Source organism: Mercenaria mercenaria, chromosome 7 (assembly GCF_021730395.1).
Source record: "Mercenaria mercenaria strain notata chromosome 7, MADL_Memer_1, whole genome shotgun sequence".
NCBI lineage: Eukaryota > Metazoa > Mollusca > Bivalvia > Venerida > Veneridae > Mercenaria > Mercenaria mercenaria.
The window spans coordinates 48,720,525-48,745,853 of record NC_069367.1 but is presented as its reverse complement, the minus strand read 5'-3'; the positions used below and the strand labels follow the sequence as shown (position 1 = coordinate 48,745,853).

The following is a 25,329-nucleotide window of genomic DNA, read 5'->3' as shown; positions in this document are numbered from 1 at the left end:
TAAATATCAATCAATTTACAAAGCAGATCTTGCGAAAAAAAAAAACTTTATGTGAAAGAAAATGATCGTAATCCACTCCAACTCATCCTGTACGCTGTTGTATGATTTTTTAGGGGAGACTGATTAACCCCGTCCGTCCAGGGTATGCGCAAGCTTTTATACAGTCGGCCGCATTGGTCGAGAGGGCTAAGACGCTTTCCCACGGAGGTGGAGGCCCTGGGTGTGTCCTTGGGCAAGGCACTTTATCACCATTGCCTCAGTTGACCCAGCTGTAAATGGGTACCGGTTCTTAAATAGGGTCGCTCAAAAGCCTAGAAGTAGAGCTACAGAACTTATGTTCATTGTTTCACAAAGCGACGGTAAAAAGATGTACCTTTACTTTTATATAACACACAAGCTTTTGAAAGACCTTATATGTAATTTCGCGTGATTTTCACTGGTGTATGCTGAAATGCTATGAATCAAAGAGCTATAAAAATAAGTATTTATAGACTACTTCTTTGTATGAATGAAGAAAGTTTTTTCACAGTTGTAGGCCTACCGATAGTTCAAGTTTATGATGTTGCCCAGCCGAGTCCACAAAAAGTCTGCTACCGTGAGAAATAAAAGCGGTACTGGTGCGTTCAAGCATATCACTAAACGACTCGTGCATTGCACGTTTGACTTACAATCATTACTGACAACACAACAGTCGCAGAGTTACAACCATTGCCAACGCGGTACTGTGTCTAGTATATTCGAGATTCCAACAGAATGGTCATTGTCCCCGAGATTAATCCGAGTAAAATTAATTAACAACATCTAGTTATTCCCGGATCCAGATCCATAAACGTATACATGCATCTGTAACGTCAACAATTCGCTTGACAAAATAGGTCAAACAAAACGAAAGTAATTGGCCTAGTTTTTCGAGGGGATATCTCAAAAGACTTATTGGTTTTGTTTTAAATCACAGTTAGCAATATCCTTACATTAATCCATTTCAGGAAATCTCAATTCATGTAAAACAATAATATTTAACTGTAAAGTGACAAAAGTAGCTTTAAAAATATATTCTTAAACACTATTTTGAAAATAAATTAATCGCTCCCCACAAAAATATATCCACCAATCAGAAATTAATGGCGAACTGGTCACGTGCTCAGATTTCGTGGCGTGCTAGCTGCTGATTTCGGCAGCCAAACCGGGCTGAGACATAGTGAAAGACGGACGGATTTTACGCGATTTTCACCGTAAGGAGGCCTTTTGGGCTTCCGGAATCGATCTGGAAATAAGCTTTAAGGCTTTGGCTTTAAGATGACAATAATATTGTTTCTTGTAGACACTAGTGCGTCTATGAATCAACGCACTTATTTGGGTACCTCTTTGATCGACATAGCGAAAGCATCAGTTGAGAATTTTATGAAGGTAAATAAACAATCTAGGCATTTTTGTTGATTGACATGTTAGTTGGCAGTATAATAAAGAAGACTGACTCGTAATTTTGCATTTTATTTCTGATTCAGATTAGAGCCCGCGATCCAAACAGCCGCTGGGACAGGTACATGCTTTTGACTTTGGAGGATCCCCCATCAAATATCAAGGTATTTTCACTCTGTCTAAATCCGATCAACAGTATTATGTGATCGTCTCGGTAAACAATTTATTCATACACATAATCCGACACGGTTTCAAGCATTTGGTCGAATGTAACACACAGAAATCGCCACAAAAATCTAAGCGAAGTCCTTCGTACGTCCATTCGCCATTGCTTTCTCCGTGTTGGTAATGCATTGTGGGAAAATTTCAATAAGTTACTAAAAATAGAACGACCTGTCTAATTTACATAGATATGTAGGTCAATTTGTGTATCACAAAGAAATCAAAGTATCTGAAGTACCAGGGAAAATGCCACAGCAGGTCATATTTGCTGAACATTTTCAAATGATGTATATAGAACTTTTAAAAAACAAACATGCAGAACAAAACAATTGCAGTTGGATTTTTTATGATGTTTGTGGATTATTACATTTTTAAATAACTAATACCAAAGGTCAGGCTCTGCTATTGATTCATTATATGCTGCTTTCTCTTTGATTCGAGCCTCTTAAATCTAATGCGGTTGTGCATATTTTTGTAAACCTGTTCAATTGAATAATTTTTGTTTTTTGTTACAAAAATATTTGCATTTAACAATGGGCAATAAGAATAACAATGTTACCATCTTTTACATGTACTTTTTTGCACGAGACTGTTCAAAGGAGGTCAAACTCCACATCATTTTAAAGCTTTCTCATCGATTCGAGCCCTTTATTTGGAAGGTCATTAAGTGTTAATGTTTGCATATTCTATTTCCATAAAGCAAATATCTATCAAGATTGACTTCTTGTTCACTCCTTACAACAGTTGAAATATGCTCATGATGTTTTTAATTTGAAATTTGGGTTCACAATATTACCCACTATGTAATTTCCTTTTGAAAAAAGCAATTTTTGATGCAAAATATTAAAACAGGTATTTACTCAATTTTTAAGTGGTTTCATGACTAATATTTTTCAAGGCATTTTAAAATGTTAATGACACAAATTTCTGATGGAAGAACATGCTACATGAGCATGAATTTTACTAAAACACAAGGGCTCGAATCGATGAGAAAGCTCGAACCTACGAGAAACAGGCATAATATACCTAAGAAATGAGACTGCGACATACCCAAAAATTGAAAGGTGACAAATAAATTTGATTCCTTTTATTAAATACCATGTCAGACACCAAAACAGTAATTTATAAAAACTTAATCCAGGCCCAGATCCAGGAAAATATGATTGGGGGACACCAGTTTAGAACAAAAGCATCACCTGCAAGGTGCATAGTGCCAAGAGGGGATATGTACAGGGGTGGATGGGGGGGGGGGGGGGGAGAGGGGGCTCTGTCCATGTTTTGGGGCATGAGTGGGGTCTCTCCCTGCTGGTCCCTAGTGCATTTTTTGTCTATAAATTTTTAGGTACATGTATTGGGGGGTATCCCAGTCATTGTAGGGTGAGGGCATGGGGCTCTCTCCATGGAATATTTTGAAATGGTGGGCTCTGGTGCATTTTTGGTCTAAATTTTGATGTACCAGTACTGGGAGTTTTACTCCTCATTTTAGGGTGGTCAGAGGTTCTCCCTGTGGAAAAATTTTGAAATATACTAAGGTGTGAAATGGAGGCCTCTGGTGCATATTTGGGTCTAAATTTTGAGAAAATATTATTCTTTTGCCAAAAAAGTTTGGTGCAACTTTTATGAGTATACTGTAGGTCTTTTCTCAGCCAACTTGGGGCGGGGGAGGGTGGCATGGGCCTCCTCGGCCCTGAAACCGGGACTGTAACCGATACAATTTTTCAAGCATATCCACCCCCTTTGTGGAATGGTATTTGGAGGCCAAATGCCAACTGATACCTATTATTCTAAAATGACAAAAAGTCATGCATTCAGTTCAGACACTTGTAAAATATTCTAAATTTCATAGAAAACATAAACAATGTTGAATAAAACTTAACTTATTTGGACCCAAATTTTATGATGGTAAATGTTACATTTTTATCCTCATTGATTCTCATGAGATTACCTACATTTCTTTCAACCAGTTGTGACTATACTTTCCTGGAGCGAGGCGATTACTGAAGATGATGATGAAATCAAAGCCTCATTTCTGTAAAAACGTGTCAGAGGGAGACTAGATTTTAGCATATGCCACAAAGATTAAGAGATAATTCTGAATATAAGAGAAATGCAGTTATGCATCTCAATAAAGGTGCCTATTATCAGGGGCAGATGAACATTGAGTGTGTACAAGTAAAATCTCACAGTGATCTGCACATATTTAATGTAATTAATATATAAAATTGAATTAACATTAAAACACTGTTCATTGCTCTTGAATATCAAGATGTAAAACATTGTGTCAATTTAATGTTATCAAGTTTCTAAAATAAATTTTACCTTTCATTGTACTAAATTTATGTAAAGTTAAGAATTTATTCTGTCTATGTTACAGGCTGGTTGGAAAGAGAGTCATGCAACATTTACTGCTGAATTAAAGAATCTGACAGCAGCAGGAATGACCTCTATGGGGAATGCAATGAAGAGTTGTTTTGATTTGCTCAATGTCAATAGAATGCAATCTGGTATTGATACATATGGGCAGGTAATTAAATAAAGCAGTATGTTGCTTAAATAAAACAGTAAAGGTTAAAAAGCCCACTCGAAGCCTTAGTGGTACCTTTTTATACGCCTGAAGTGTTGTATGTTATGATGCGTCTGTCTGTTAGCAATTTCATGTCCACTCTGTAACTCTTGAACTGCTTGAAGGATTTTAAAGAAACTTGGCACAAATGTTCACCACATCGAAATGAAATGCAGAGCGCATGTTTTTCATGGCTCACTTCCGAGGTCACATTTGGGGTCAGAGGTGTTACCTTTGGGCATGTATTGCTCTGCATTGCAGTGCTCTTGTTCACATCTTGCAGTCTCACAGAGCCCTTGTTAGTATTTCTGTATCTGAAGACTTTTGAAAACAGCATAGGTATTTGTGTACATTGTGACTGTAGATCATTGGAATGTCGATATCATATTCATATTTGAAAGGGGTTGATGTGTAGTTTTCATTCATCAGACTTGTAAAAACGTTTTAAAGATATTGTTTTATCATTGTGACAGATTTAATACCAGTTACTATTTTATTAGATAAGGAAATGTTGCGGTTGCATATGGAGGCGGTTGCATATGGAGGCCCGAGAGTGTATATCAGTTCATAATAAAAAAAATTGTCTTTATAGGGAAGATGTCCACATTATCTGGAACCTGCAGTGATTATAACACTTACAGATGGTGGAAAACTTACATCATTTAGTGGTGTGCAACCAGAGGTAAATCCAGAATAATGCTGTAAAAGGGTTTTCAGTACTTTGACAAGAATAGCAGAATTGCCATTAAACTTTTTAACCTATGCAAATAATGTTTATTCTGTTAGTTTTAGTACAAAGGCCTGATAATCTTTTTGTTATATTTGATAAACGAAGCAAATGTAGTTGAACTCTATAGAGCCAAATGATGGAAAATGAAAGGATTTTATTGTTAACACTTCTGTTACTTGAATTTGCTTTGTATTCTTAACTGGCCTGAGCACATAGTGCTTATGGTTGTGCTTACATGATCTTTGTTTGTCGGTGATCAGTTCTTTGAAGGTTAAGACTTACCCAGCTAAATTTCTTTAAATAACTTTTCCATCTTTCAATTTGGACATTACCATTAACTGTTAAAAGGGGTGCTTACCAAAAAGCCTGATAAGCAGATTTCATAGCTCAACACAGGTATGTTCCTTGGATGGTCATTTTGCAGAGTCCTTCAAATTAAGGTCATCTATGCAAAGTTATGGTTGCCGTGGCAACTGAAAGTAAAAAATGGTCGCATAAGAAACATAGGCCCAAGTTCAAAATAATTTCACAGAACTGTTGTACCAAATTCTGTCGCTCTGTCTCATTTATTTCAAAACATGTCATATGGCCAGTTGGTTAGCCCCGGTCGTAAAGGGAGATGTGTTCAAAACGTTAGCCTTTGGTGAATAAATCTTTTCAAGTGAGGAAGAAGTCCAGCTAGCTTTCATAATGGTGGTGGTTCTACCCAGTTGTCGGTGAGTCTGAGGGTTGTATGGGGGTGTTTGAATTGAAATCTTTTGAATATCCTTCTCTGACACTGCAGGCAGTTTTAAAATTATTTCACTAAAATGTCCTTTGTTCAGTCAAGCCATGTTGGATCTTTTGCTTAATTTAGCATAAAATACATGGCAGTGAAAGGACTGGGCAAGTATTCCTTTTATGGCTTTAAATAGTGGAAAGCATTGGTGTGATATTCAAATAATTTTACAGAAATACTGCATCTCAGCCAGAGCTGAAAATAGAAAATGTTTCAAATGATGGCTTCTGTAATGTTGATAGGTCTATCTGGGTTCCTGCTTGTGCCTAAAAAAATGTCTGAAGGAGCACCTTGGATTTGCCTTCATCATCAAAAGCTGGAAAGTGTGTCGGTGAGACATTAAACCAAACAAAAATCTCCCAAGAAACTTGGCTTGATTAAAAGTGGTTGAACATTTTGGTACGAGGACAAGATATTCACTTAAATATGGGAAGACGTAGGGTTGATAATCAGGGAATATACAATATGTATTTTGATTTTTATTTTCAGTTGAATATTCCAATGAACACTTCCTGTGTCCCTGGACATGAACTTACAAAGGAACCATTCAGATGGGATCAGAGGATATTTGGGCTGGTGATGAGATTACCTGGCAGTGTGCCAATTGATCTGAGTAGTAATACATTCATTCCGTCTGCTGACAATCACCCTTTAGATCTGATGTGTGAAGTCACTGGAGGTAAATTTATTTATTTTGTTTGGTTTAAAGTCGCACTGACAAAATTTTTGGTCATATGGCGACTTTCCAGCTTTGATGGTGGAGGAAGACCCCAGGTGCCCCTCGGTGCATTCTTTCATCACGAGCAGGCACCTGGGTAGAACCACCTACCTTCCATAAGCCAGCTGGAAAGCTTCCTCACATGAAGAATTCAATGCCCCGAGTGAGGCTCGAACCCACATAGATGAGGGGCAAGTGATTTGAAGTCAGGGACCTTAACCACTCGGCCACGGAGGTCCCTGGAGCTAGAGAGCAATATTCAAAATGTTCAATTTTTTACATTGGTAGCATTGAGTTTCAGTCAAAAGTTAAAATTTACAACTCTTAATTGCAACTGAGAAGAATGTTCATCTCTTCACTGTTGCAGTAGTTTAATATTAAAGTCTGTTATTTTTGTACCAAATGTACAAAAAATACGGGCCTTAACAGTTTTAATATATTTTCAATTACTACATGTGCATGATCATCACTCACCAAGGCCACACTAACTTGAAAGGTCAATAGTCCTAATATTCTAAAGCACTAGAAGGATTTTTTAATAAAACTAGCATCAGATGTTTCTCTCGTCAAGTGGTACATTCCAATTAAAGCAATTTCATCTACTTTGAGGATATAGTATACTCCGATGTTGTTAATTTGTATGTGTATGCCACATGATTTTTATGCTTTTCAGGTCGTTCCTATGCAGTTTATAACCAAAAGATGCTCGGTGCAGCAATAGAAAGTCTTGTATCCAAGGTACAGAATGGTGTAGTGATACAGTTTGAAAAAATAGGCCCTGACCCACCACTGTTACCAAATGAACTTAATAAGTTAGAGAATGAAAGTATGAAAGGTAATGCATGTGAAATTTCTGTACAGTTATCACTATTATAGAAAAGCTTGTGGTGTCTTAGGATTTTTGACTTGATGTTCCTTTTACTTGCTTTATGAGGCAAAAATGTGATCTTGGTTATTTTCTTACATTGATGTAATAAATACAAACAGTTCTGTTATTATTTCTTCCATTTTTGAGAAATTGTTATATCAGATAAATAACATAGGAATGTTCAGTCAGTGTACAAAATGTTAGAGGACTGCAAGACCCAGAGATTGAGAAGTGTGTTTCCTGTCATTGGTCTGCTTTAAAGTAGAAATGTTACATTTGAAAGACATGTAATACTGGTCACATAGTAATTCGTGTGTCTGAGTTTTTGGAAGAATTAGAAAATAAAGGTTGAGGTAATGTACCTTTCACCATTTTTTCAAATACAGAATTTAAAATGAAAAAGAAAACAGTGGATAATATGTAGGTAAGCTCTGTTGAAACTGTTTATTCCATTTCACTAGAAATTCATGTTAAATCTTTGTTTCCATGTATAAAACATTAATTTGATTAATTTGTTTAACAGAGAACCAGAGCATGAATGGTCAGATAATTAAGATGGAGGAAGAACCGAAAGCTGCGCCCACACCACCACCCTCACATTTACCGGGGAACACAAGTTGGCACAATCTGCGACGCTTGATACTTGTACCAAGGTCGGCACAGAAAGGCTATTCCGTAGGGCACTGGCCAATACCAGAGTCATTCTGGCCAGATAATACAAATCAAACATTGGTGAGTAATGCTGGATTTGATCTTGTTTGTTACATGTGTTGCAAGAATTGCAAGAAAATCATCATTGTTAATCAAGGAGAATTGTCAAAAAATTCCAACAAGCTGCTGGATGAAAAATGATGCTCATCTTCTTTTCAGCCCATAATAATAAAAAAATGAAGCAGATTTTTTTCCCTGTAGATTTGACATAGCAGTTACAAATGAAATTTTCTTATACAAAAAAAGAGAGATATGTGAAGTATTGCTTAATCACTTTGCATGGTGGGCTACTCTGTCTGTACTTAAATACCTTATACTAGCAGTTACTCCCCTTCTGCAATATAAAATGACAGGTTGTTGTTTCTCTATGCAGAGAGAGACCCTCTTGATTTGGTAGTGAGCCAGGTCGTAAGTGAGGGTTACCAGTCGACAACTTGGGCTGTAGTGAGTCTTGCTTTTTTTATACAAATTTAATGTTTTTGTGTAAAAAAAGATGTGTTATTGAAGGGAATTTCTTACCAGTTACAGAGGCCGAAATGTCAGACTGTTAGTTAATTAGCTCAACAAAAGTTCTCAGAAAAATAAGCTTTCTTTCCAGCCTAGTTTTATGAGGAACCAACCTTTATTGTTGAATATAGTTTATCAAGCTTCAGCATGTATATTTGACAGTTTTATAACAGTCTGACCAAAGAAAATAGTGGAAGGTTGTTTCTCATTCATCCATATTTCATGAGAAGAGGTTGTTTTCAATATAGAGTCTGACATGAATAGCCCAGAAAGTCAGTATCAGTCACACTGGTAAAAAATGTAATCCTGCGTTCATAGAAATATTTAGACCAAAATAAAGAAGATTGAAATTCCTTCAAACAATAATCATGATGCAAAGTTTGTCAAAAATAAGAACTGTTTTGATTTTACCTAATTTTTTGCAACTTAAGTTATTATTGCAGGCATGTTTTTTTTTTTTCAGCCACCAAGATCTGCACATCCAAATGTTCAGTTTTCATGCAATCCTTGTGAGCCTATGGTCATTGACAATTTACCGTTCGATAAATATGAACTTGAACCGTCACCGCTTACGCAGTATATTTTGGAACGTAGACAGCCAAATGTGTGCTGGCAGGTTTTCATTAGTAACAGTGCTAGATACAGTGAACTAGGACATCCATTTGGATATATAAAAGCCAGTAGTGCATTGACTTGTGTCAATTTATTTGTGATGCCATATAATTATCCTGTGTTACTGCCATTGTTAGGTAAGTTGGAATTATTTGGCTTTGAAGACTCCAGTCCCAACTAAATGAGCTGACAAAATATACCCAGTTTGGTTTGGTTCAAGAGTTTAACCATTACTCTACTAAATTCCTATAATGAACTTTTCCATTTTAATTCTTTCAATTTGGACAGTACAATTAACTGTTAAAAGGGATGCTTACCAAAAAGATACCGACTGAATGGCGAACAGTGCAGATCTTGATATTGAAACTGGAAGTTGTTTATCAAACAGTTATGGCCTTCATGTGGTTTGTTGCTTGATTTATCATGGTTCAGAGTTGAAATGTGCGGGAACTGAAGCAAGCGGGCAGTGACTCAAATGGTTAACTAAGCATCTGAACGATGAACCATTGTAAATTAGACGATAAACCACAAGAATAGTTCTCATTCTTGCATGCACAGTGGAATATATTTGATAAAAATTATGCTGGACTTCATCAGAGTTTAATGAACCAGATGTCATCTGGCAGTTTGACGTCACAATTGGCAATCAGATCTAGCCTGGCTAGAATGATGATTTATGCTTGTTTTTATCCTGTCACTAGCAGTACTTTCGACCCGATATCAGGGTGCCGTATATCTTTCTTGATATACCGTCAGTTGACACGTGACCAGTGATATACGGTCAGTTGATCATGTGACCTTATGATCGATATTGTTGTCATAAGAAATTTTGCATTGAAACCATCACCATCGTGTTGGAAATGTCCAAACTAAGTAAATGAGTGGTCAAATAATGAGTTTTTATTCAAAAACAAAGAAGTTATTGCGATTTTGTTGGTGATTACGTCATTATATAAGTGACGTCATTACAAATATGACGTCATTGAAACGGTTGTCGCACACTTATTTTTGTAAAATAAATTGCCAAATATCGGAAAATGAAGTAATGACAAGATAAATAGAATAATAGGTTAGTGCCTAAGATGGAGAAAGTTTATCAGGCTCGGCTCCGGACGTTATCAGGTTCGCCTTCGGCTCACCCGATAACCTCCTCCGCCTCGCCAGATAAACTTTCTCATCTACGGCACTAACCTATTATTCTCTATATTACTATACAAAATACTGTATGCATTAAACACAGGCTTATTAGTATTGATTTAAAAATTGGCAATTGAGACTTGATATTATCAACAACATATACAAGAGAATTGTCAGACTCATTGCAAGGCTGGATAGTTACCTATTGTTAGTGTACAAGCAATTTGAAAATTTTTGCAGTAAAGTTTCCTTTTTTTGAGTCGGCTGAACGATGAAATCGTTTTGATGAGTCCTTGCTATCCAGCGATTCTCTAAGTCTAAATGGACCAAATAACACAGTGAAGGGATGTAGTTCCATTAGATTTCTCAAACTTCAAACAGTTCACTGCATGAATGAAGTTAAGTTGTGTGAATTCCCTTTGCTATGACCAATATACGATGTAATCTGTCATATTTATGACTTGTAATTGTGCAATACTCGAATGTAACTCATTAAGCATAAATGTGCATTTTATGAATTGCGCAGGCTTTCAAAGCTTGCGTAACATCCAGCAAAAGACAAAAAATAGTTCCACAGGGCTCCAGATAAGATGCCTATTAGCGTAAATTACGTATAGAAATAATGCAAATAGGCATGTCTAATAATTTCTAAGTGTATAAAAACGTATATAAAATTACAGAAATGCACACAATGCTTTTTTAAAAACAAAATCTGAATCGTCTGGATGCGTTAGGTAACATAGCCGATCCCGATCAGCCTTAATTCTCCCGCATTGAACGTATACACGCATCGTATGATTTCTATAAACTTTGCGTGGGTTTCTACACACACACATGAATTTTGCAGTCAGTAAACGGATAAATTATCGGAAGAAGAAGCTCTTACTGGTTTGTTTAGTTACTACAGATATTAAAAATGATTTTAATTCTTATTTTTCGAGAAATAAACAAATCGGCGAAACATTAAATTGTATTTTCTTGTAGTTTTTGAAATCGAAAGTAGATCGTCTATGTTTGGCGAAACGAAACAACTTTTTTATGAAAAGATTTAAATAAGAGGTAATTTAACCGTAAACTTCAATGTCAAATACTGCCAATTGCTGCTAAATGTCTTCGTATCATCACAATTTGTAAAATATATTGTTCAAACTGGAGAAAAGTGTAATCGTATCCGGATATAATATTTTGGGTAAATATCGAGCTGTGTTATGAAATTTTAAGAAAAAAACTAAAAACAAACTGAAACTGGTAGACTATACTGTCAGTGCATCAATCATTAGCTGACTCAGGCCATTCAGGCCTTTGATTTGTTGAAAAGTATTTAATTTCTTTGTATGTGTTGCTGTTTGTAGAGTTTGCTTAGAAAGTACAAATAATTTTGTTAACTTTTCAGATGAGTTATTTAAGGTTCACAAGTTAAAGCCATCTCCCCAATGGAGACAGAGATTTGATAACTACATTAAAACTATGCCAGGATACTATGCACAGGTAAACAATATTTTTGCAATTTGCATACAATGCCAACAAATTCCTCTTTGTTTTTGTTCATTTGATGACCAGTTCATTCAGGAAGGAAAGCATTTGTTCAATCTATTTTACATCAATTGTAGAGAAAGTTTATTTATACTTTAATTATGCTGTTTTGTGGCAGCCATCGTTTCACCCCTTCATCTAGTAGATTGGTATGGGGCCTGGGACAACAGTGCCATATTTGATGCGAAAATATGATGTTAATATTGCATCACATCATTGCACCATTATATCATATTTTTGCATCCTATTGAACTATTACCACCCTTACCCATCTACTGGGTGAAACAATGATGGCCCTTGCTGAACACCATACTTCATGTATTTAGTTTTTAAAGATACAAGTCACAAGATATGATTTACGTAAATAATACTTGCTTTAGAAATTATAAATTCTGATTTTCCACCTTTTCTCAAATACATTTTAAGTACCAAAAATTACATGAAATTTGATACAAAAAAAAATCATTCTTTTGTTTTTCAACAGCCATTGAAAAGGGCACTAGCTAGGATGGGTGCTCATAACCTCGTACCGGAGAGTATGGATAATTGTCTTTCATATAGTGTCATTACCTACCTGAAAAAGTTGAAAAATATGGTATGTATATCTATTGACCACTTCAAGTTGAAAAAAGTAGAATTGTACAGCAAAAATGTCATAGGTCCTTGTAATTATGAACACCATATTTCATTGATGATTTTATTGGTGCACATGTTAATTATGTTATTTAAGCAATTAACTGAAGGACTGCTATACAGTTTGATGCAGAAACAATGAACAATATAATACTATGGTGTGCAGAGTGAAATGTGAAGTTTATTTGGTGGTATTTTTAGCTCATCTGATTTTTTTGAAAAAAAATGATGAGTTATTGTCATCACTTGAGCGGTTGTCGGCGTCGGCGTTGCCTGGTTAAGTTTTATGTTTAGGTCAGCTTTTCTCTTAAACTTTCAAAGCTATTGCTTTGAAACTTGGAATACTTGTTCACCATCATAAGCTGACCCTGTATAGCAAGAAACATAACTCCATCTTGCTTTTTGCAAGATTTATTGCCCCTTTTGGACTTAGAAAATAACAGATTACTTGGTTAAGTTTTATGTTTAGGTCAACTTTTCTCCAAAACTATCAAAGCTATTGCTTTGAAACTTGGAATACTTGTTCACCATCATAAGCAGACCCTGTACATCAAGAAACATAACTCCATCTTGCTTTTTGCAAGATTTATTGCCCCTTTTGGACTTAGAAAATCAGTTTTCTTGGTTAAGTTTTATGTTTAGGTCAGCATTTATCCTAAACTATCAAAGCTATTGCTTTAAAACTTGCAACACTTGTTCACCATCATAAGTTGACCCTGCACAGCAAGAAACATAACTCCATCCTGCTTTTTGCAAGATTTATGGCCCCTTTTGGACTTAGAAAATATCAAATTTCTTGGTTAAGTTTTATGTTTAGGTCAACTTTTTCTCTTAAACTATCAAAGCTATTGCTTTGAAACTTGCAACACTTGTTGACCATCATAAGCTGACCCTGTACAGCAAGCAACATAACTCCATCTTGCTTTTTGCAATAATTATTGCCCCTTTTGGACTTAGAAAATCATTTTCTTGGTTGAGTATTATGTTTAAGTCAACTTTTCTCATAAACTATCAAAGCTATTGCTTTAAAACTTGCAACAGTTTTTCACCATCATAAGTGGACACTGAACATCAAGAAACATAACTCTGTCCTGCTTTTTGCAAGAATGATGGCCCTTTTTAGACTTAGAAAATTATGGGTAGGACAATATTTCTATTACACAAAAAAATCAGATGAGCGTCAGCACCCGCAAGGCGGTGCTCTTGTTATTCAATACTTTAAACGTAAATGTGTTATCAGAAACAAATAGTGTGTCATGTAGAATAGACTGGTCTTTGTCACAGGTTTGACAGTATAATCTCATTTATAAGGAACAAAGGAGCCTCCATGGCCATAGTGGTTAAAATTACTGACTTCAAATTACATGGCCCTCGCATAAATTTATGGGTCTGAAACCTCGTTGGGAAGTAGAATGTTTTTCATGTTGGGAATCCAGGTGGCTAATGGAAGGTTGATTGTTTTAACCAGGTGTCTGTCTGAAATGCTTCCCATAGGGCATCTGGGGTTATCGCCATGGAAAGTCATCAAATGGCATATAACTGTGTTAGTGTGTGTTAAACACTACCAAAAAAATTATAAGTATTAAACAGATTAATGCACAGTATTCCGGTGGAAACTAAAAAGCCAGTCACTAAGGGGATTTTAAATAAGGATTTTGAATGTCTTAGTGCATATCAGAAATTTATCCATATTTCTTCATGTTTAGTACCGGTATGTTGGTTCAGTAATAAAAAATAAGATTTCTCTTTATTTCTAGGCAAAGATGGAAATGGACAGGCTAGTAGCATCTGTTGGTTCCAAAGTTCCCCCACATGAAGGCATCAAAGTTAGCTCAAGGTACTGTATTGTTGTTTTTTCCTGTATTAAATACTCACCAGTCCTTTCATACCACTGAACACAAACCTTAAATCATATTCTCAGGAGTATAAATATCTTAAATTACAGTAGTTGTAAACCATAACTTGTATTTTCCAGATTATAAGTAACTTAGTTGCTGGAAAAAACGGTGATTGTGCTTTTTTGTGAGAATTTTTATAATCGAAATATCACTCTATAAGGCTTGGCTATTTCAGAGATATCCTGTAAGGCTGGGCTATTTCAGAGATATCTTGTAAGGCTGGGCTATTTGATATCCTGTAAGGCTGGGCTATTTCAGAGATATCCTGTAAGACGGCTATTTCAGAGATATCCTGTAAGGCTGGGTTATTTCAGAGATATCCTGTAAGGCTGGGCTGTTTCAGAGATATCTTGTAAGGCTGGGCTATTTAAGAGATATCCTGTAAGGCTGGGCTATATCAGAGATATCCTGTAAGGCTGGGCTATTTCAGAGATATCTTGTAAGGCTGGGCTATTTAAGAGATACCCTGTAAGGCTGGGCTATTTCAGAGATATCCTGTAATACTGGGCTATTTAAGAGATATCCTGCAAGGCTGGGCTATTTCAGAGATATCCTGTAAGGCTGGGCTATTTCAGAGATATCTTGTAAGGCTGGGCTATTTCAGAGATATCCTGTAAGGCTGGGCTATTTCAGAGATATCCTGTAAGGCTGGGCTATTTAAGAGATATCCTGTAAGGCTGGGCTATTTCAGAGATATCCTGTAAGGCTGGGCTATTTCAGAGATGTCCTGGCCATTGTATCTAGTTTTATACTGATGATGGAAACGGTGATATTATAAGAACAGAGTTTCAGTAAGTATTGAGTTGAGTACATGTATCGAACTCTATATAATCCTTTTGTTTATGGTGCATTTTAGAACAAAGACTTCTGTATTACAAAGAAAAGATTTCAGCCAATTGTTGAAGAATGTTGGAGGAAATTTATCTAGTCTAAAACAGGAACTTACAGATTACAACACGTTTACTATAGCTGTACCGGACAAGGAAATTAAACCACAGCAATTTAGGTAATTCAAAGATAATTACATAAAATGGATATCAATTCATGCAAAGGCTCATAATGACGTTGTTTATACTGTGGATGCTACTTTTCTTGTTACAAACATAAAATACATAAATATTTTGTTAAATCTGACTTTCGATAATTGTTTTCTTCAGTATTTGGCAAATGTTTGAATATTTTGTTTTAGTTAGTACGCAGTATTATTATGTCTCCCACCACACAGTGGTGTGGGAGACATACTGATTTACTCCAGTCTGTGTGTCTGTCTGTCACAAAGCTTGTCCGCACTCTTAAGTCAAACATTTCTCATCTGATCTTCACCAAACTTGAACAAAATGTGTTTGACCATAAGACCTCGGCCAAGTTCCATAACTAGCCAAATCCGCCCAGGCACTTTTGAATTATGGCCCTTGAATTACTGATTGGGTCAGCTCGTCTAAGCCATCTAATTGGGTCCATTCGTCTAAACCAACTGGAGAAACTAGACATTTTTCATTGGGGCAGTTGTGGGAGACATGCGCTTTTCTCAAAAGCATCTCTAGTTTAATCTATTGTTACTCAAATACTTCCCTTAATGTGCTGATCATGTAAAATTGTATGCAATATTTAAAGTAGTGCTTTTCTAACCATGTCATTAAGTATACTCCATTTTACTGACAGACCTTCTAATATTGGAAGGTGCTGTCATGACTCATGAGACAACTCTGTTTATTACACTACAGTGATCTTGCAAGCTCCGTTATTCTAAATACAAACTTTTTTCTGTTCTTCAAACCAAGACGTCAATAGTTTGAACCCATCTGGTCACTACAATTTGACATATTTCCTGGAGGAGAAAACTGGGAAGTGTTAAAAGTGTTTACCTAAGCTGTCTTACATGCAACAAGAAATGACTTGTATTAAAAAAAGTTTTATTTGTCAAAAGAAAATGCTTTAAATCAAAATTATGTTCACTAATTTCAGAAATCCATATGATATTCCACGCAAGAGTTTACTAGATCAGATAGCAAGAATGAAAACCAACTTTCTCCAGACATCTTATACCAATAAAACAAAACTGTCTGATACAGGTTAGTTTTTATTTCTGTACCTTTAGAGGAAAATTTTTTTGAAGATGTGATCATACATGTAATCTTTCTATTGTTCTGTTGTTAGAAGAAATTTAGTACCATTTATGACATCACAGATAATATTTTTCACCTGAAACTGTTATTTAAAAAATTTGCATAGTTTTGAATCAATGTACATAATTCTGTGTATGGAATTGAGTATATTGTGATGGATCTTTCAAACAACTGTGATCTCTTTGCAGATGAGTTACACAGTGTACCTATAGGGCAGATGGGTAATTATCAGGAATACCTCAAGAAAATTTACAGTGAATCACCACCTCTACGTCAGTTAGAAAATACACCAACTAGGGTCCATATGTTTGGAAATCCATTTAAAGTTAACAAGGTATGGTTTTTGTATATTTTTTAAGAAAATAATGCCCAGTACAGGAAGATGGATGGAAAATAGAGACATTTTCTATATGGAGAATATGACATAAAATAGTGTAATGCTATGAATGGCAAATGATTACTGGGGTATTTTAATATAATTATGATTGAGAATAACTTGCGTAAGTTTAAGGTTGTATCAATCTAAAGAATCGAAAAAAATCAGAACTAATTTTTTATCTTCAGCAGTTGACATCCACATATTTATGTTCCCAAAGATGCAGGTGTTTTGACAGAAATCAGTTTATGCCAACAAAACTGATTTCACTATGTGTATATAAGTTATACGTTATGGCTTTGACTTAAAAATGTCGGTTTTGTTTACAACTTACTTGTAAAGCTGTATTTCGGTATTTTCATATATTGGGTTGAAACTTAACAATGTACTTCCTAGTCATCAGCCCCTCTTACAAATTAAATATATCAAAATACGTGTATATAGAAGTTATTTCCGTTGTTTATTATTATTCCCTGATGAAGGCATGTAGCTGAAACGTTGGAACTATAGTAAATTTTGAAATTGACAGCGTGTTTGGTTATCTACTTCATTATATAAAAGTACCAAATATGGCCCTTCTTTAAGAGAAAGTTTGCTTTCAAACTGCTATCATTTCCAAAGTAAAAGTTTCAGTTGTAATGAAATAACTTTGTTATGCAAGCCTTACTGACTGTAACAAAAGTTACGGCATTTGTTAAGCTTGCTGACTTCAAATCACTTGCCTCTCACTGTTGTGGGTTTCAAACCTTACTTGGGTTGTAGAATTCTTTCATGTGACAGTCATTCTGCAAGCTTACAGAAGGTTTGTTTCTTTCCATGCCAGAAAAGATGCACAGAGGGGCACCTGGCAGTCCTCATACACTATGTTAGGCTAGAAAGTCGCCATATGATATATAATTATGTGTGTGAAGTTGAACCTAACAAAAATATGTTCCAATTTAGAGGTTTTTAGATAGTCTAGTGCACAGTGGTACGAACAGCTCTTGTTTGACTTTGGTCAATGTGTTGCTTCTCTGTACTTATCTTACTTTACATAACATTAAAAACATATTAATAAATTCTCAGTGCCCATTAAAAAAATAAATATTGCCATATGTATTTATTTTTACAGAACATTATGGTGGATGAGGCTGAAGACTCAATGTTAGGTGGACAACAGTCTCAGAAGAAACGAAATATGGATTCCCCGCCTGGTTCACCTGGACCTCGAAAAAGGAAACCTGGTATGACTAAAATATGAATTTTAAAATGCAGAATTTGTTCTTGTTTAAGATGAAAAATTGATGCAAGTGAGATGCAGGAAATGTGGAAATGGTCATTTTGAATAATACAAAAATATATAACTTAGGGGTTGTCTACGTAAGAATAAGAAATGTTTATAAGCATGTGCATGTACTTAATTTACGATACAATTCTGATTTTAAGGAATAGTCTACAACAAAGGATTGGGAGCATATTGCCGGAACTGTTTTATGTGTCACTGGAACTTGTTTTGTCATTTAAGTAGAAAACCTCTTTATGTTTGAGTAAACTTGCATAATGTCAATTTTCAGGGCCATTGCCAAAAGACACTCCAATACGTCGCCCAAAGACGCCACCGGTTGTACCCAAACCAGAAAAATTAGATCTTAAACCAATGTCTCCTATACACGAGGAGTCTGACTCGGATGCAGGTATGTTATTATATTTCCATTTATACATGCTTTGAGCTTAGACAGGTAACTGTTTTGTTATATGAGCCATGCCATGAGAAATACAACATAGTGGCTTTGCAACCAGCATTGATCTAGACCAGCATGCGCATCCACGCAGTCTGGTCAGGATCCATGTTGTTTGTCAACGGTTTCTCTAATTACAATTGGCTTTGCAAGCGAACAGCATGGGTCCTGACCAGACTGCACGCGGATGCGCAGGCTGGTCTGGATCCATGTGACGATCCGCGCAGTCTGGTCTGGATCCATGCTCGTCGCAAGCCACTATGTTGATATTCTCATGGCGCGGCTCAATTATACGTTTGGTGTTATTGATCTCAAATGTACCAGGGGTCTTCCTCTGTTATAGTTGGAAAGTTGCCATATGTTTAATCTTGTTGTCATGCTTGAAATTGAACAAATGTGGGCTTGAAACATGGCAGTCCAAGAGTATCTGTTACATACAGAATGCAAATCTTTGCTGACAAACTTACATGTGTGTATGTAGAATTCAAGATTGCTAAAATGACTATCTTATAATGGAATAGTTCTTCAAAATTAGTTACAGAAGTAAATTCTGTCATTTGCATGCCTGTTAAAGTTACTGTGTCTATTTATTGTAGAATTACCATCACCTAAAGAGTTTAATAAACCTGTGATAAAGGAGGAGCTAGTAGAAGTCAATCATGTTCATCATAGTGTGAATGACACTTCATTAACCAATCATGTGTCAGAAATGAAAAATGGGCGGACTAGTCCTGAATCTCCAACCAATGATAAACCTGTGTTAAATAATAAACATCCGAACAAGTTGAATCACAAAAAAGACATAAAAGTTTGGAATCATAATGTGAATTTAAGGCAGCTGGTGGTGAAAGAGGTTCGGAAGCCGGGAAGGAGTAAGCCTATAGTTTTTTTTCTGTCCTAATATTTAAGAAAAATAGAACTGCCTCAGTAATGCATATTTGCAGAAATATTTGATGTTTTAAAGTTAAGAAGTTTTAGTCATGTTGACCTTAAAAAAAAAATCTTTCAGAAACTGTAAAAAATTTACAGGTAGAATTTTATTTTGTAAAGGACATCTGGAAAGGAGTGTGGTAATATAAAAATAAGTATGGTCTCGATCACTGTCCAAGTTCTATTTAAATGCAATAATACAGCAGCAAAAAGGACGGAACAAATTCCTGACTGAATGTATGTTTATCTTTGCAATACTGTGTAAATCTCATTTCTATTCTGCAAAAAATGCTGACAATAGCAAAAACTCATTGTGTTCTGAAAAAAATCAAACTGCTTATTAAAAATAACTTTTAGTATGTTCTCCAGAGAAGCACATGTACTTAAATATTTTACAAAGTGATGAAAACGTATTCTCAGTATTTCAAATCTGTTTCAGGATATGATGCATTGTTTGAACATATGAACAAAGTTCAGGGAAGTTATGAAATCAAGCGTGCCTTTGTCCAGGAGATCATCCACGAGGCCGGGAGATTCAAGAAGAAAGTGCTTATTAATTTGTTAGAACAATTTGAGAAATCTTTGACTCCACATTCCAAAACTAATGATAAAGTCAGATGATACATATGAACAAAGTATTTGTGACACGAATGTGCATGTGGCATATATTTTATATTTTTCCTACACAAGTTATGTATTATTCATTGTTTCTTTAACATTAGCCTTGCATAAGATTAGTGTTCTCAAAAAAATAGTTTTGTAATATTCATTGCCCTAATACCAATAAGGAAGTTAACAGCTTAAGTTACTGGATCACTGTTTGACAAGAGTTTGGCTTTCATATTAAAAGTTACAAACAGATATTGTCAAAAAGACGAGTAATATCTATGAAATTATGGCTTAAGATAATTTTTCCTAATAATTTGTTTTTTCCCTGTGATTCTAGTTCTGTTCAAAATATAAAGAGTGCAGGTTTGATTTACATACTGTTTTATAAAACTAAGTTTACTTAGAAAAAGGTGGTGTTGAAACCCAGCAAAACAGATCGGGCAATAAGGAAGGAATCATAGAGAAATAAAGAATGAATTGTGAAATAGTGCTTGTAAAAACATCTATCTTTAATTAGTGCTTACAATGTTGGAAAATTGCATTAGAGAATAAATATTTTTTGTTAAGTGTTACTGAAAACAAAAATTATTTTTGATTTTGAAATTAAAAGTCCATAAACATAACCCGTGATTTCAAAATACCAGTACTCTGATGTCTGGAAATAGGAAGCTATTTGTTTGATGGCTAAGTGAGGCAGTGCAGTTGGGAAATAATTTATTGTGTACTTTGAAATGTTTGAATGTTGATCATTTAACGTAGTGGACCCTTAATGACAATTGCCAATTTCTGCTTGACATCATATTCTCTGATTGTGACTTTGGCTTTGCCTGAAAGGTTCATAAATATGTATGCTTGTGTCTGCAATTTTTTTTTTTTATTTAACGGGGCCATTCATAGGTGCCTTCCCCTGAGAAAATTTCTTTCAGATCATGCAGTTTTCCTCAAATATTGACTTTACATCAGGTTTTTTTTTATTCCCCTTTTTAGCTCACCTGTCACAAAGTGACAAGGTGAGCTTTTGTGATCGCGCGGTATCCGTCGTCCGTGCGTGTGTCCGTAAACTTTTGCTTGTGACCACTCTAGAGGTCACATTTTTCATGGGATCTTTATGAAAGTTGGTCAGAATGTTCATCTTGATGATATCTAGGTCAAGTTCGAAACTGGGTCACGTGCCATCAAAAACTAGGTCAGTAGGTCTAAAAATAGAAAAACTTTGTGACCTCTCTAGAGGCCATATATTTCACAAGATCTTTATGAAAATTGGTCAGAACATTCACCTTGATGATATCTAGGTCAAGTTCGAAACTGGGTCACGTGCCATCAAAAACTAGGTCAGTAGGTCTAAAAATAGAAAACCTTGTGACCTCTGTAGAGGCCATATATTTCACAAGATCTTCATGAAAATTGGTCAGAACATTCACCTTGATGATATCTAGGTCAAATTTGAAACTGGGTCACGTGCCGTCAAAAACTAGGTCAGTAGGTCAAATAATAGAAAAACCTTGTGACCTCTCTAGAGGCCATATTTTTCATGGGATCTGTATGAAAGTTGGTCTGAATGTTCATCTTGATGATATCTAGGTCAAGTTTGAAACTGGGTCACGTGCGGTCAAAAACTAGGTCAGTAGGTCTAAAAATAGAAAAACTTTGTGACCTCTCTAGAGGCCATATATTTCATGAGATCTTCATGAAAATTGGTCAGAATGTTCACCTTGATGATATCTAGGTCAAGTTCGAAAGTGGGTCACGTGCCTTCAAAAACTAGGTCAGTAGGTCAAATAATAGAAAAACCTTGTGACCTCTCTAGAGGCCATTTTTTTCATGGGATCTGTATGAAAGTTGGTCTGAATGTTTGTCTTGATGATATCTAGGTCAAGTTCGAAAGTGGGTCACGTGCCGTCAAAAACTAGGTCAGTAGGTCAAATAATGGAAAAACCTTGTGACTTCTCTAAAGGCCATATTTTTCATGGGATCTGTATGAAAATTGGTCTGAATGTTCATCTTGATGATATCTAGGTCAAGTTCGAAACAGGGTCATGTGCGGTCAAAAACTAGGTCAGTAGGTCTAAAAATAGAAAAACCTTGTGACCTCTCTAGAGGCCATACTTGTGAATGGATCTCCATAAAAATTGGTCAGAATGTTCACCTTGATGATATCTAGGTCTAGTTTGAAACTGGGTCACGTGCCTTAAAAAACTAGGTCAGTAGGTCAAATAATAAAAAAACCTTGTGACCTCTCTAGGGGCCATACTTTTCATGGGATCTGTATGAAAGTCTGAATGTTCATCTTGATGATATCTAGGTCAAGTTTGAAACCGGGTCAACTGCAGTCAAAAACTAGGTCAGTAGGTCTAAAATTATTAAAATCTTTTGACCTTTCTAGAGGCCATATTTTTCAATGGATCTTCATTAAAATTGATCTGAATGTTCACCTTGATGATATCTAGGTCAGTTTCGAAACTGGGTCACGTGCGATCAAAAACTAGGCCAGTAGCTATAAAAATAGAAAAACCTTGTGACCTCTCTAGAGGCCATATTTTTCATGAGATCTTCATGAAAATTAGTGAGAATGTTCACCTTGATGATATCTAGGTAAAGGTCAAAACAGGGTCGCGTACCTTTGAAAACTAGGTCAATAGGTCAAATAATAGAAAAACCTTGTGACCTCTCTAGAGACCATATTTTTCAATGGATCTTCATGAAAATTGGTCAGAATTTTTATCTTGATAATATCTAGGTCAGGTTCAAAACTGGGTCACATGAGCTGAAAAACTAGGTCACTATGTAATAGAAAAAACGATGTCATACTCAAAACTGGGTCATGTGGGAAGAGGTGAGCGATTCAGGACCATCATGGTCCTCTTGTTCCAAATACTGAGCTATTTTTTCCCCAAATTTACAGGCCTGGGCCCCTTCTCCTCTTGGTAAAAAAAACCCCTGGATTTGGAGAAAACGTTATCACAAAGAAATTGCCAGTTGTCAATATGGATTCAGTGCAGTAATGACCAGACTAGTGCAAAGGTTGTCTGTTAAAAATTATGTGCTTTTTTGCTTGTAAATCCTTGACTCGGACTGTGATATGTTAAATTTACATACTTGTATTATTTGCTATATAAATGTTTCTTAAATGTTGGAAATAGATACTGTGAAAACTTCAAATTCCTTTGATGTATATGAGATTGTGGTTTTGTCCAAACTCCTACTCCAAATCTTTTTTTTTCTTTGGGATTGATTAACCGATTACACAATGAAAAAAGTTTCAAAATTATAATGTTTTTACAGTGTCGGTTGTAACTTGTTCTTAACTGATAAAGGCAATTATTCTGTTAGTTATGTTTGTAAAATTGTTCATAATTCTGTTATGTTAGCATCAGGGAAAAAATTGATTACACATTACTGAATCTATTTTAACAAATTTTTCTCTCGCAGATTTGTAATCCTTGAAAAAAAGATTGATTTTGGTTGGGATCTGGGGAAATGTCACTAGCTATATCTGGGGAATTATAGCATGTAGTTAATGTGTTTGCCATGAATTAGATGAACAGGAAATGTTGGGGAAAAACAAACCGTTGCTGCAAAAAAACCAAACAAACTGTTACTATAGGCTCTAAAAGTGCAAGAGTAAAAATCAAATGAACTAAAAGGGCCACCTCAGAAAACAAAACTTTATAACCTTGTTTCCTCAGAAAACTTGCTATAATCTCAAAAAAGAGCAAAAAAAATCAAATTAATGGCAAGATGGATAAAGTTTTAAGATAAGTTGCAATAAACATTTGTTTGGATTTGAGATATTGAAAGTGGATAAATAGTGTTTTATTGTAAAAACAAAAAGAGGATGGCTAGGAAGTGTATAACTGAAATATGAATACCACTCGAAAATGTCTTGCCTTTTCTGTTGTAATATTGGTTTAGTTACACCAATTGGTTTTAACTCATTTGTGTTGAAAATTTGTTGAATCACTCTCAACTCTGCTTCCTGAGAAAAAAAAAAGCTGTTACACTGTCATCATGCGGTGTGGCTGTAACCCAAGTTCAACTCCAACCCACATCCTCGAGACTGAGCGAAGGACTTCTCAACCGGAAGACCGCTATTTCCTTTAAATGGTTTCCATTCTCGGAAAAGACCTTATGCATTTAGGTGTATGTTGTTTGTATTTTTATCTTGCCCATAGTATGTATATTTCATGACAAAGAGCAATATTGTGATATTTCATGACCCATTACACATTCTGTTTTGTCATGTGATATTTCATGGTTCATTACACATAAATGTTGTCATTACACACTGTGTTTTGTCATGTGATATTTCATGGTCCATTTCACATCATGATTTGACATGTTCATTAATCATTTAAACACTGTTTATTGTGGTGTAACTGCAGTTGTATGAGTGGTGACCTGTTTCCAAGGCAGTTTTTTCACGAGGGTTTAAATCAACTGTATATTATGATTCCAGTTTTAAGTGCATATCCGAGAGTCGAAGCATTATCTGACTACCATTATATAGGTGAAATAATACACAGTAAAACATTGAAAGCTTGAGATTGCAACAGGGTGAGAAACATGTTCAAATTATCTATGTTTCAGAGCAATCTAAAAATAGGAAAATAAAGGAAAACACCCCGGAGACCACATCCATTGCACAAGCAAGCCCTCTGTGCTTAGGACAGTGTTTCACTGTAATTGAAAATATTTGCAGAACTAAAATATTTAATGATTGGCATCAGGAAGACTAGTTAGCTAGTCATGATTGGCATCTAACCATTATGCAAAGTAGTTAATTTTGATTTAAGAAAGGTAGAATGGTACTTACTTTACAGTTCTTACAGAAAATCAAAACAATATGTGTCAGGCTGTTTCTTTTTTAGAGACCGCTTTCATCAAAAGTGTTAATTTTCAATTGTAATGCCAAAAGTGCTTTTAGTTTTGTTAAAAATTTTATTTATTAAATGGTACCAGAAATATTAGATTTTACAAAAAATGTGTTTGCTAAAATTACAGTAAATTCCAAGACAAATATTACCATACAAAAAAGATTAAAAGACCTTCGTGGAAGTTAAATTTCTTTAACTATGTTTGTGCAGCACATTTTAAATAAACTACATTACAGACCTTTGATATAATTACAGTGTATATGTACTGTAGTTATACCATGATAAATGGTAATTGTGCATCAGTTGAATCTCCAATGTGCAGCTTATTGTTGAATAAAAAATGATGAACAAATATATATCCTGTTTA

At 35.4% G+C, this 25,329-nt stretch overlaps 1 protein-coding gene across 1 annotated transcript; it reads left to right on the top strand.

The window, feature by feature from the left end:
• The first annotated feature begins 1,181 nt into the window (after nucleotides 1-1,181).
• LOC123554178 (integrator complex subunit 6-like) lies at nucleotides 1,182-25,318 on the top strand. The gene is made up of 18 exons (XM_045344133.2): nucleotides 1,182-1,407; nucleotides 1,506-1,583; nucleotides 4,016-4,165; nucleotides 4,797-4,886; nucleotides 6,202-6,391; nucleotides 7,104-7,265; nucleotides 7,822-8,030; nucleotides 8,980-9,265; nucleotides 11,659-11,753; nucleotides 12,283-12,393; nucleotides 14,189-14,268; nucleotides 15,186-15,335; nucleotides 16,295-16,401; nucleotides 16,644-16,789; nucleotides 17,943-18,054; nucleotides 18,385-18,504; nucleotides 19,146-19,421; nucleotides 19,919-25,318. Exons 1-18 carry the CDS (start codon nucleotides 1,297-1,299, stop codon nucleotides 20,098-20,100), a joined length of 2,655 nt encoding a protein of 884 aa, XP_045200068.1. The 5' UTR covers nucleotides 1,182-1,296; the 3' UTR covers nucleotides 20,101-25,318.
• The last annotated feature ends 11 nt before the right edge of the window (nucleotides 25,319-25,329 follow it).